The 13011-nt window shown below is 48.9% G+C and overlaps 1 protein-coding gene across 10 annotated transcripts in view; it reads left to right on the top strand.

Annotated features, from left to right (window-relative positions):
* The window catches only part of LOC134217420 (CLIP-associating protein), a 128650-nt gene that overhangs the window by 59641 nt on the left and 55998 nt on the right, over positions 1-13011 (top strand). For all 10 annotated transcript variants that reach the window (XM_062696172.1, XM_062696171.1, XM_062696179.1 and 7 more), the window contains 2 exons: positions 4485-4583; positions 4643-4787. In XM_062696172.1, coding sequence (XP_062552156.1) covers positions 4485-4583; positions 4643-4787 — 244 coding nt within the window. The remainder of the gene's footprint in view (positions 1-4484; positions 4584-4642; positions 4788-13011) is intronic.

The raw sequence follows: 13011 nt of genomic DNA, 5'->3' as shown, positions 1-13011 counted from the left end.
ATTTCTTTTTCATCTTAATTACTTGGACTGGTGAAAATCCAAGTAATTGAGCAATTTCAATTTTAATCTCATCCAGTGATTTGTCATCACTGGGGAGACCTTTCAAGACGACTTTGAACAATCGCTCAGTTTTATCGTCGTATGTGAAGAATTTATGGCGCTTCTCAGTTAAATACTGAAGAAGACGTTTGCGATCGTCAAAGGATCCCGGCAAAACGCGGCAGTCACCCTTCCTAGCAATCTGAAATGAAATCTTGATCCCCTGAAGGTTACTCAAAATCTCATTCCGGAAGCCAGTAAACTCGGCAACAGATACCACAATTGGGGAAATCCTTTTGCTTTTCGCATGAATCGAATCACCTGGGCTAGAGGTATATTCGATTTGCTCAATTTCATCATTAATCAAATCGAACTGATTGCTCAGTTCGATTGGAGAAAAATTATTTCCGATATTAGAGTTAGAAGGAATATCTGAATTCTCCAGCTTCCTTCTATTTTTTCCGCGCTTTGGCAGGACGGTCTTTAAACCTTGTTTCTTTGAAGGAAGTGGAGAATTCAGAGACTCCCCCTTCCTCTTGTTTTTGTTAATACTCATTGCTGAGCGTGGAGACGTGACCTTCTAAGAGGTTTTTTCCCAGAACGGTGTCCCTGCAGGATTACCACCGCTTGTCGGAATTTTACTTCCGCAAACGGGTCCAACGTAAAACGAAGGCACGGGTCCTTGCAAAGATCGTAACGGGATCAGTGGGTACAAATAGCGCTAAGAAGCACCGTTAAAATTAAAATAGCTTCGGGTAGTATTAAAAACTTCCTTCCGCAAAGAGAGAAAGAACCGCACAGCACGAAAGCACGATGCGGTCTGACCTTTAAAGAATCACATCCACCACTGCCTTGGCTATAATAAACATTGCTTTTCACTGGGCAAACCATGATTCTAATGAAGGGATAACAATTATCATTGCTGTATACTTGGCTAATGCAAGCTATCTACGAAATGATTATGTCTCTTTAATATTATTATCGACCGGTGTTATATTCATCATTTCGGTTTTCCCCAGCACCACTTAGTCAAGCAACTAATTTGATGAATACAAAAAAATTATACCAAATGTCCGTTATGCCGAATGACCGTCACTTTTGACGCTGTTCACAATTATGCCAAACGTCCGTTATGCCTAATGACCGTTATGCCAAATGGCATTTATGCCAAATGACCTTATGCCAAATGGCGTTATGCCAAATGACTTTAGCCAAATGACCTGCTCCCCTATGGTTCAATTACTTATCAGATCATGCTTCCGAAACAATTTCATGAATTTTGATACCCATATTGCCAGGGTTTCTTCAAAATGAGTTTGTGGCCACTTTCGGCCCCATGGGAACCTGTTCCAGGATGACCGGTTCGTTGTCAAACCATCCTATGGTTCTATCGGATCATGCTTCCGAAACAATTTCATGAATTTTGATACCCATATTGCCAGGGTTTCTTCAGAATGAGTTTGTGGCCACTTTAGGCCCCACGGGAACACGTTCCAAGATGACCGGTTCGTTGTCAAACCATCCTATGGTCCAATTACTAATCAGATCATGCTTCCGAAACAATTTCATGAATTTTGATACCCATATTGCCAGGGTTTCTTCAGAATGAGTTTGTTGCCACTTTAGGCCCGACGGGAACCTGTTTCCGGAATAACCGTTCCGGGATTTAATCATAAGATGGTCCATTAGGGTGGCTCAAATCAGTATGGAAAAAACTTTTTTGACATTTTTCGATGGGCCGCCCTCTTATTCGGTTCTATTTGATGCCCTGATGCTCTGGACAAAATTTCAGCCAAATCGGTCAACGTTTGGGCGGTGCTAAACTCGTTGGAAGTTTATATGGAAAAATGTATGCAGAAACATCCAAAAACAGTGAATTGCAGTTGGACGGCACAACTTACGATGAAGAACTATGATACTCATTCAGATCTTGAAGAATTTTATACAGAATGGTATGCAGAAAACCGCGAGAAGATTAGAGTTTGCCCGGCTAAGTTATTAGCATTTGTCTGAAGTGGGGTTTGAGCAAATTTCGTTTCTTTTACCTTTGAAAAGAAATAAATTCACCCTACAACACTCCAGTAAAATGCTAATATCTTTGCCTAATAAACTTCAATCTTCTCGCGGTTTTCAGCATAACGTTCTGTATTTAATTCTACAAGAACTGAATGAGTATCATGGTTCTTGATCGTAAATTGTGCCACCAACTACAAATCACTATTTTTGATGATTCTATACATTTTCATAAACTTTCAACGAGTTTAGCACCGCCCAAACGCGTTGACCGATTTGGCTGAAATTTTGTCCAGAGCATCAGGGCATCAAAAGAACTGAATAACAGGGCGGCCCATCGAAAAATTTGAAAAAATGTTTTTGAGCCACCTTAATGGTCCTGTAACATATAGTTAAGTTATATTCTTTAAATTTCCACCGAAGTTTATTAGTCATGACGCAAGAAATCTTCATTTGGTTGAATATATATCTTTAATTTATACATACTTTGGGACTTGGCCCAGTTAATCCGGAATTCCGGTAACCATGTAATCCGAATCGGTTCTAGGTAACATGTATCGAATAGCAGGTAAGTTCCTGCATCCGTAGCAACCAAAACCGTCAAAATCGGTGAAAAACTGACAATGTTATGATCATTTTAAGTCCGTGGGTACACGGGTACCCTGTCGGTAACGTAAGGTTGTTTTTTTTGTCGGTAACAAAAGGGTTTAGGTCGAGCACCCAAGTCAGCCTAGAGTGAGCACCCAAATAAGTCTCATGTCGTTTTCGGCGGTGCAACATTTGCCACTGCAAATACGAACGGTTTGGGTGCAACTTTTTGACTGTCAACACATGTTTTCGATGGTGTTAACGATGTCGACAATAAAATTTATCGAATATCAAATAGTACGCAATTATTATCAGGATTTATATTATATTTTTGTCTTGTTTTTAATGTTTTTTAATATCTACTTTATATTGCAAGAAATATTACACACTCCCCTTATAAGTGCTTACGTAATTATGGTACGACCCCTAAACCTCATACGGGATGAGTGCCTGTGTGAGCGTGAATGAGCGAGTATAAGTACTGCCTATCCCCCAGAAGTAAAGCTGGGAGGCAGTTCCTGGAGGAACCAGGGTATTAGTAGAGAGGGTAACTCAAGTAACCTTCCGTTACCTGGGTGGGTTTAGTGAGTCCGGGGTTCCGTCAACCCCACTCCCTGAGTGATAATTTCAGGTGTCTCGGCGTTGAACTTAATCTAGAATTAAAAAAACACCTTAATAAAGAAATATATAAAAAAAATGCAGGTGTCTGTTTGCCGATTTGCCTTCATCCCTCATTAAAAAAAAACATACAGACACACATCATCTCATTTCGTCGAACTGAGTCGATTGGTTAACAGCATGGGTCTCCGGGTCTTTTATCACAAAATCGTCTTGGAAGTGAATATATCTTCCTAGCGGCGATGATGCTTTCTCATGCATCGTAAAATGTATTGAAAAAATCACATAGGAAAGGTCAAAAAAGTACTTTAGGGGAATAAATCGTACTTTTTCTATCATTTTGCATGTTTTTGCATTAATTACTATGCATTGCCATCATTCTAAAAAAAAAAAATTTAAACTCTGAAATTTTTGGGAAAATTGGGAAAAAACAATGATTTTTCTATAACTCCGAAATGCAATGACCGATCGTGCCAATTTTCAATAGCAAACAATGGGACCGTATTCCCCGTCAAATGCGAGTAAATCGGGTAACGCTAAGTTCCGAAAGTTTACAAAATTTGTACACATACACACACATACGGGCATCACCTCAGTTCGTTGAGCTGAGTCGATCGGTATATAACACTGTGTGTCCCGGTCCTTCTATCAAAAGTTCATTTTTGGAGTAATCATATAGCCTTTCGGTACGAAAAAGGCAAAAACTAAGTGCATACTCTTGTCCTACTCTACATATTCCTGAATTGGGACACGGCCGGTCCGGCATCGGTTATTGCTTAATTTTGGATCACCAGTTGTTACGCATTAAAGGTGGTATAAGTCCCAAATATCATATGTTGGTTCTCTAAGTCATGCTCATGGCATTTGCCGCATCATATCCGATTGCAAAACTTATCCTTCAGTCAGTTGCTTCTTCGGACTCCTTTGGATGATTGTTCTTCTGACTCATTTTTCCAAGAAACTTCATAGTTGTTTTTAAATATTTGTATAGAAGATTATCACGCTTATATAAATACTACATAGTAGGAAGGTTTGGGTATGTATCAACATTTCGATTCGATTCTTTTTAACGATTCTTAAAAAACAATATCAATTTGTTCGTGCATATTCACAGCTAAGATAATGTAAGATGTAATATGCGCAGCCATAATAAAGAAAAACCTTTTAGAATATATTTTTTCACATTTGTTTAATTTAACCACGTTATTATTATTGTTTCATTTCAGCGCGGGCGAAAAAGTTACCACTTTTAGCTAATACTCCACAACAACCTCCAACACCGGAACGAAAAATGCGTTCTAGATCCGGCGTGTCCCAGTCCCAACGTAAATATCAATATTTCTATTTCTATTTTGTGATATCGACTACATAGTACTATTTTTAGCAACATCTAGAAGTACATCTCCATCGAGTAAACTGCGCGACAACTTTAGCATTGCATCAATTTACAAGCAGACTGGCACTATTCCGAAAAAAAATTCAGGAATTCCGCGATCTCTGGCGAACTCACGAGAGACGAGTCCAACAAGGTGAGTTTTTACGTTTGCCTTTCTCGTTCAAAAAAGCTGTGCCGATGTCTATAGGATTACCCCAAAAAAAGAGTCTGTGTGTGTATGTTTGTTTTTGCCTTTCGCGTATACAAGTATACTGCCGTGAATCGCATATTTGTCCCATATGAATAGGAAACTCAGCAAATATGGGACAGGTATGCGATTCACGGCAGTATACGTAAAGGCTATAGGCTCATTCCAAAACCGAACTTCTGATAGAAGGCTCGGAGGCTCATAGTGTTATATACCAATCGACTCAGCTCGACGAATGTGTGTGTGTTCTTCCTAAGCAATGGAGGGGGAATCTGCTCAACAGACATCCTGGGTTGTCCAGGAAGTGCGGGGTTATGGGCCACCTCTAACAACAAACGAGGGAGGCAGGACTGCATCGCTAAACTGTTTCCATTGCCGCCAAGCCCATCGTCTCTTCGGTACAACCAGAAAGTAATGCTTCACAGGGGGGGCTGTGCATAACGCACCCTCGAGGTTAGCTGCGTGTCCTTGTAGCATCGAACATCGTGACGCGCTCGTGACGTGACATCGTGACGTGAGAAGGGTCGACTTCGCGCCTGCTTCCCTCTGCACGCCTGGTATCAAGAATGATGATGCCGCGTGCACCCCAAATTGACCTCTCTGCGATAGGGCCTATTCGCCAGCACACAGAGGGACTTGCCAACGCGGTGCCTACGCCTGCCACAGCCTTGACGAGGACCCCTTTCCGTCCTCGGGCTCAGAACCCGCACGGTTGACCGATGCCGCGAAAGCGACGATACCATGTTGTTCTTCACGCGGCCACTTGTTCGATAAAAGAATCGAGTTCGACCACAGGGCACCGGTATGACCCATGAAGCCGACTCCGATCCCTTGGACCACCTCTTATTTGCGCCACCTTCTGTGTAGCTCCGAGACGATTTTGACGATAGCCGATAAAACGGCGTTCCAGCCAACTTCATCTTTACGGGCGAGGCCAAGTGTCCGAACCGGTGTAGGTACTGTCTGAAGCAACCATGGCCTGTAAGGACCTGGGTCAGGTGGAAAGTGATTTCCCCATGGCGCCTCTTGACCCACGTACCTATCTCCGGTATCAACCTATGTGTCCATCTACTCTTAGTGGAACTGTCCCACGCACGCTGCCATTTGACCATTGAGGACAACCTGGCAGTCCTACGGATGCCTCTCGTGCCGCGCATTTCGAAGCACTCTATGTCTTCACCGATAACGATGTCAATAGGCATCATACCGGTGATGACGCAAAGTGCATCGTGCGACACGGTACAGTACGCGCTCGCAACTCTTAGGCACATGAGCCTATACGTACTTTCTAACTTCGTTCTGTAGCAGTTAATAAGCAGGGCCGTGCCCCAAGCTGGCCCCCCATACCTCAGTATGGACAGAGCAACGCTAGCCAGAAGCTTGCGCTTGCTGGCATAAACCGCAGAGCTATTGGACATCATCCGGGATAATGCCACTATAGCTGTGGAGGCACGCTTGCAGGCGTAATTGACGTGGCTACCAAAGGTGGGCTTATCGTCGATCATTACCCCCAAGAGTTTGATGGAGCGTTCAGAGATGACCGTGCAGTTGCCTGCCCTTATCACCGCTTGTTGCTCCGACTTTTGGTTGTTAACAACAACCACCTCAGTCTTGTGGTGAGCCAGTTCTAACTTCCTGGAACTCATTCACTCCTCCACAATTGTGATCGAGTGGGCTGCAGTCAACTTCACCTCTTCGATCGATTCGCCGTAGACCTCCAGCGTAATATCGTCAGCGAAGCCGACGATTACTACGCCCACCGGGAACTTCAACCTCAAGACACCGTCGTACATGACGTTCCATTACACCGGACCCAGTATGGAACCTTGCGGAACACCTGAGGTTATGTCAACGCACTTCCGACCCGCCTCCGTGTCGTATACCAGTACTCGATTCTGGAAGTAGCTTCCGAGAATCTTGTACAGGTACTCGGGAATTCCAAGACGCAGGAGCGCATCTGCAATAGCTGCCTAACTGGCACTATTGAAAGCATTCCTTACGTCGAGAGTCACTGAGTGCACAATAACGAACTCCCCTCCTCTTACGCTGGATAGTGGATAGCTATCTCCGCGGATTTGGTAACCGACAAGATAGCGTCTACGGTCGACTTATCCTTTCGGAAGCCAAACTAGTTACTCGATAGACCATCTACACCCTCCGTGCGTGTCAACAACCTGTTGAGGATGATCTTCTCGAGCACCTTCCCCGCCGTATCAAGCAGGCATATTAGTCTATATGCCGACGGATCCCCCGGTGGTTTTCCCGCCTTTGGCAATAGGACCAAGCTCTGCCTTTTCCATGCTTCAGGGAAGGCTCCCTCGTCCAGGCATCTCTGCATGACAGATCTGAACATCTCGGGAGCCTCAGCAATGGCCGTTTTGATGACCAGGTTCGAAATACCATCCGGTCCTGGCGCCTTACCTACACTAAGGGACTGTGCAATCCCCGCAAGTTCCGCCACCGTTACTCTTCGGCCACCCTGGCCCGTGGCAGCTCTACAAAGGGAGGCCAGGGACTTGGGTCGTGACGTGGGAAGAGCCCCGCGATGATCCTCTTTAGCATCTCTGGAGACCGCTCTGTAGAGGCCATCGCCCTACGTGTCTCCAGTTCGAACTACTCGTTTGGCCAGGGCTCTAGAACGTAACGTCGATAATCGACTCGGCCCCGTTCCAGCTGTAGGTACTTTTGGTACCGACATTAGCCAAGTCCACATCCAACATGGCCAGTGATTCCAGCAGGATCTGCCCCCGTTGATTCGTGGATCGGCTTCCCCATTCCACGGCCCAAGCGTTAAAGTCCCCCGCTATCACCACCGGCCTACGCCCCATCAAGTTAGCCGTCAAACAATCTAGCATTCGACCGAACTGCTCGATCGACCATCGAGGAGGCGCATAGCAGCTGCAGAAGAAGACCCCGTTGGTTTTGGCAATGACGAAGCCCTCGTGTGTCGAAGACTCCAACTCTTGGACTGGGTATTTCCCCGTTGTCCATATCGCCGCCATTTTAGACCCATCGGTGACCCAATTACCGTTCCTGGCGGGTGCCGGTAAGGATCTGCTATGATGGCGATATCCGTCCCCCATTCAACAACTGTCTGACACAGCAGTTGGTGGGCTGCATCACAGTGGTTCAGGTTTAGCTGCGTTACCTGCACTGTGATTTTGCAGCACGTTTAAACGCCGGGCACTTCGAATCGAACCCCCCATGGGGTGCTTGCTGTTCGCAGCTTTGCTGGAACAGATCAAACAGTTGGGAGGGTTCGTGCAGCATTGTGCCTTATGTCCCTCAATCCGCAGCGTCGACAGAGCTTGCTTCTGTAGGGCCTTTGCAGTCCATTAGCTTGTGCCCCGGTTCCAGGCACTTGAAGCAAACTTCGGGTTGCTCATATATGCCCACAGGGCATACCGACCACCACCTTGACTCTCCCTAACTTGACTACCTTGGAGGCGTCCGCTGCAGATAGCCGAACCAATGCTACCTGTGTCCCTGCCGGACCTTTCCGTAGCCGAACAGCTGCGGTGGACGTCTCCACTTCACATTGTCGCCGCAGTGCCGTGACGAGCTCTTCGACTTCGGTGATCTCGTCTAGGTCTTTAACACTTAAATTCACCTCCGTCGTGAGTGCCCTCACCTTGACCGTCTCGCCTAGGACTTTCTCCGCCAACTTCTTGTAGGCGGCGCCCTTTTGCAAGATGCCCCGCTTTAGCTCGAGGATCATCTCGCCCATCCGGGTACGTCTTATTCGACGTACGTCGTCGCCGAGTTCACCGAGCTTGACGTCACTCCTCATCGCCTTCAAGACGTCCGAGTACTTAGCCTCGTCCGTCTTGATGACTAGGGCATCGCCCCTGGAGCGATTGGCGCCTTGCTACCCTCATTCGCCTGGGCCTTTTTTTCGGCCCTTTCGTCTTCGGTTTCCTCTTGTTCTTGACCAGGCTCCAGGAGGCGTCATCACCCTCTATTTCCCTGGTCTGGGGCGGCTGAGAGCTCTCAGCCTGGCGTAACCCCTTACCACCGTCTTTCCTGGGTGGACGGACCTTTCCAGGTCCTTCCTCCCCCGGTTTTGGAGGTACCTGACCGGGGTTCAGCTTCCCAGCCCCACTACCCTTGTTCGGGGTAGTAACCCTCCGCGTTTTGGAGCGGCCCCCAAGGAGCTCATCCTTTGGAGACTGTCTCCCCCATTTTTGTGTCTGCTCCGTTTGAGCAGTCACCCCCGACGTGCCCGCGAATACTTGTCGCCTACACTACTACCACTAACGGTAGAATTAACTTGGGTTTCCATTTTGGTCCCACGAGTTGCTCGGGAAAAGAGGTCCACCACGCCAGAGCCAAGCATGACGCGGTAAGGGACAATTACTGTGGAGGGTGTCCAGGTACCCCACAGGATCCGTTAAAGGCCTAGCTTATTATTTCTCCCCTCCCCCCTCCCCTGGCCATGCATCCCCTCGGCACGGGTCGCTTAACGCCTTGGGATTAGGGGTTAGGGACGATGGTCCCGTTGGTCGCATCCACTCACTCTAGCTGATGTCAGAAGGACAACAGTGCCCGGCTGCACTACCAGCTAAGTACGCAACCCTTAGCTGGCGGTCAATTGTCATCGGAAGACCCGTGGAAGCGTGAGATTGGAACTTGTGAGGACCAGAGCTGTGTAGGTCGCTCCTTCCCAGATGTCAACTCACCTTTTCGCAGCCCAGTGTGTGTGTGTGTGTGTGTGTTTTTTTTCTCTTCCTAAGCAATGGAGGGGGAATCTGCTCAACAGACATCCTGGGTTGTCCAGTAAGTGCGGGGTTAGGGACCACCTCCAATAGCGAACGAGGGAGGCAGGACTACATCCCCGACCCGCTAAACCGTTTCCATTGCCGCAAAGCCCATAGTCCCTTCGGTACAACCAGGAAGTAATGCTTCAAAGCGGGGCCAGTGCACAACGCACCCTCGAGGTTAACTGCGTGTCCTTGCAGCACCTAACATCGTGACTCGCTTTTTTAGGAGAACACCATGGTATCGTGCCAGCGCATTGCCGGCTTTCCAGGTGGCCTTACCACGCCCTATGTCCTCGGAAGGTGGGAAGGGTCGACTTCGCGCCTGCTTCCCTCTGCACGACTGGTATCAAGAATGATGATGCCGCGTGCACCCCAAATTGACCTCTCTGCGACAAGGTCTATTCGCCAACACACAGATGGACTTACCGACGCGGTGCCTACGCCTGCCCCAGCCTTGACGAGGACCCCTTTCCGTCCTCGGGCTCGGAACCCGCCCGGTTGACCGACGCCGCGAAACCGACGATACCTTGTTGTTCTTCGCGCGGCCACTTGTTCGATAAAAGGATCGAGTTCGACCACAGAGCATGACCACCGGTATGACCCATGAAGCCGACTCCGAACCCATGGACCACCTATTATTTGCGCCTGAACTAGCCAACCTTGAGTCTACGCGCCACCTTCTGTGTAGCTCCGAGACGATTTGAGCGATAGCCGATAAAACGGCGTTCCAGCCAACTTCATCTTTACACATCCTCCGAACTAGGTTGTCCGGGGTAGTGTCCAGACCACATGTGGCAAGCATGTGGTCACGCATTGCGCGAAAACGTGGGCATACGAACAACACGTGTTCCGCCGTTTCCTCTAAACCTGTGCACACCAAACACTCGGGCGAGGCCGAGCAAGCCAGCTGCGTTACCTGCACTGTGATTTTGCAGCACGCTTAAACGCCGGGCACATCGAACCCCCCATGGGGTGCTTGCTGTTCACAGCTTTGCTGGAACAAATCAAGCAACTGGGAGGGTTCGTGCAGCATTGTGCCTTATGTCCTTTCAATCCGCAGCGTGAGCAGAGCTTGCTTCTGTCAGGGCATTTGCAGTCCCATTGCTTGTGCCCCGATTCCAGGCACTTGAAGCAAACTTCGAGTTGCTCGTATATGCCCACAGCACACCGACTATCCCACCTTGACGCTCCCTAACTTAACTACCTTCGAGGCGTCCGCTACAAATAGCCTAAAAAATGCTACCTGCGTCCCTGCCGGACCTTTCCGTAGCAGAACGGCTGCGGTGGGCGTCTCCACTTCACACTGTCGCCGCAGTGCTGTGACGAGCTCTTCGACTTCGGTGATCTCGTCTAGGTCTAACCCTTAGATTCACCTCCGTCGTGAGTGCCCTCACCTTGACCGTCTCGCCTAGTGTGAGGAATAAGAGAAGACCCATTCATTAGCTTCCTCCGCCAACTTCTTGTAGGCGGCGCCCTTTTGCGAGACGCCCCGCTTCAGCTCGAGGGTCATCTCGCCCATCCGGGTACGTCTTATTCGACGTACGTCGGCGCCGAGTTCACCGAGCTTGACGTCACTCCTCATCGCCTTCAAGACGTCCGAGTACTTGGCCTCGTCCGCCGTGATGACTAGGGCATCGCCCCTGGAGCGATTGGCGCCTACCCTCATTCGCCTTGGCCTTCTTTTCGGCCCTCGACGTCTTCGGTTTCCTCTTGTTCTTGGCCAGGGTCCAGGAGGCGTCACCCCCCTCTTTTTTCCTGGTCTGGTGCGGCTGAGAGCTCTCAGCTTGCCGTAACCCTTTACCACCGTCTTTCCTGGGTGGACGAACCTTTCCAGGTCCTTCCTCCCCCGGTTTTGGAGGTACCTGGCCGGGGTTCAGCTTCCCAGCCTCACTACCCTTGTTCGGGGTAGTAACCCTCCGCGTTTTGGAGCGGCCCCCAGGAAGCTCATCCCCTGGAGACTGTCTCCCCGTTTTGTGTGTTTGCTCCGTTGGAGCAGTCGCCCCCAGACGTGCCCGCAAATACTTGAGCCTCAGTCTGGGTAGACTTTGGCACCACCGTTTGCTGGCACGCCCTCGGTCGATTCGACCTTGCCCGAGTTCGCGAATCCTTGGGCCTCAGTCTGAGTGGACCTCGAATCCACGGATTTCACGGGTTTACACTTGGCCGTCCCGACCGCCCTCTCCAGCTTGGCGTCCAGCATCGACTTTCGAAGTTTCAGCAAGCTCCTCTTGAGTTCCTTACTGATATTATGCTTCGATGACGCAAAGTCGATGATGGCGTCCAGCTGTTCCGTCGCCACCTCGAAGGCCGAAAGCCCATCGCGTTTGCGGTTCATCGCCTTCACAAGCCATGGGCCGTCTATAACCTCTACCGGCGTAGCCTGGGAGATGGTTAAGTGACCCACGCTGGCGCTGCGCACTGAGCTGCCGACTATTTCCTCTGGCCTCCTAGGCGGAGACCTGAACAACCCACCTCTTGCGAAGGGGTTGTCGCCTACACTACTACCACTAATTGAAGAATTGGTTTTCCATTTTGGTACCACGAGTTGCTCGGGAAAAGAAGTCCACCACGCCAGAGCCCAGCATGACGCGGTAAGGGACAATTACTGTGGATGCTGCCCAGGTACCCCACAGGCTCCATTAAAGGCCTAGATCATTATTTCACCGCCCTGGCCATGCATCACCTCGGCACGGGTCGCTTAACGCCTTGGGATTAGGGGTTAGAGACGATGGTCTCGTTGGTCGCACCCACTCACTCTAGATGATGTCAGAAGGGCAACAGTGCCCAGGCTGCACTACTAGATAAGTACGCAACCCTTAGCTGGCGATCAATTGTCATCGGAAGACCCGTGGAAGCGTGAGATTGGGACTTATGAGGACCAGAGCTGTGTAGGTCGCTCCTTACCAGATGTCAACTCACCATTTCGCAGTGTGTGTATGTGTGTGTGTGTTTTTTTTTCTTCCTAAGCAATGGAGGGGGAATCTGCTCAACAGACATCCTGGATTGACCAGGAAGTGCGGGGTTAGGGATCACCGTGGGAGGCAGGACTACATCCCCGACCCACTAAACCATTTCCATTGCCGCCAAGCCGATAGTCCCTTCGGTACAACCAGAAAGTAATGCTTCAAAGGGGGGCCAGTGCACAACGCACCTTCGAGGTTAGCTGCGTGTTCTTGCAGCACCGAACATCGTGACTCGTTAAGTACTGTCCATTTAATTCCACCAGTTAATTTTCGTTATCTTTGCAGATACGTATTTCGACCACAACTGTGTGGTCGTCTTCAGTGTCTTGTATTTGACTCGACTTCGAAGTCAAGTACAAGACACTGAAGACGACCACACAGTTGTGGTCGAAATACGTATCTGCAAAGATAACGAAAATTAACTGGTGGAATTAAATGGACAGTACT

Source organism: Armigeres subalbatus, chromosome 2, assembly GCF_024139115.2.
Source record: "Armigeres subalbatus isolate Guangzhou_Male chromosome 2, GZ_Asu_2, whole genome shotgun sequence".
Classification (NCBI taxonomy): Eukaryota; Metazoa; Arthropoda; class Insecta; order Diptera; family Culicidae; genus Armigeres; species Armigeres subalbatus.
This window is presented reverse-complemented; position numbering and strand designations above follow the sequence as displayed.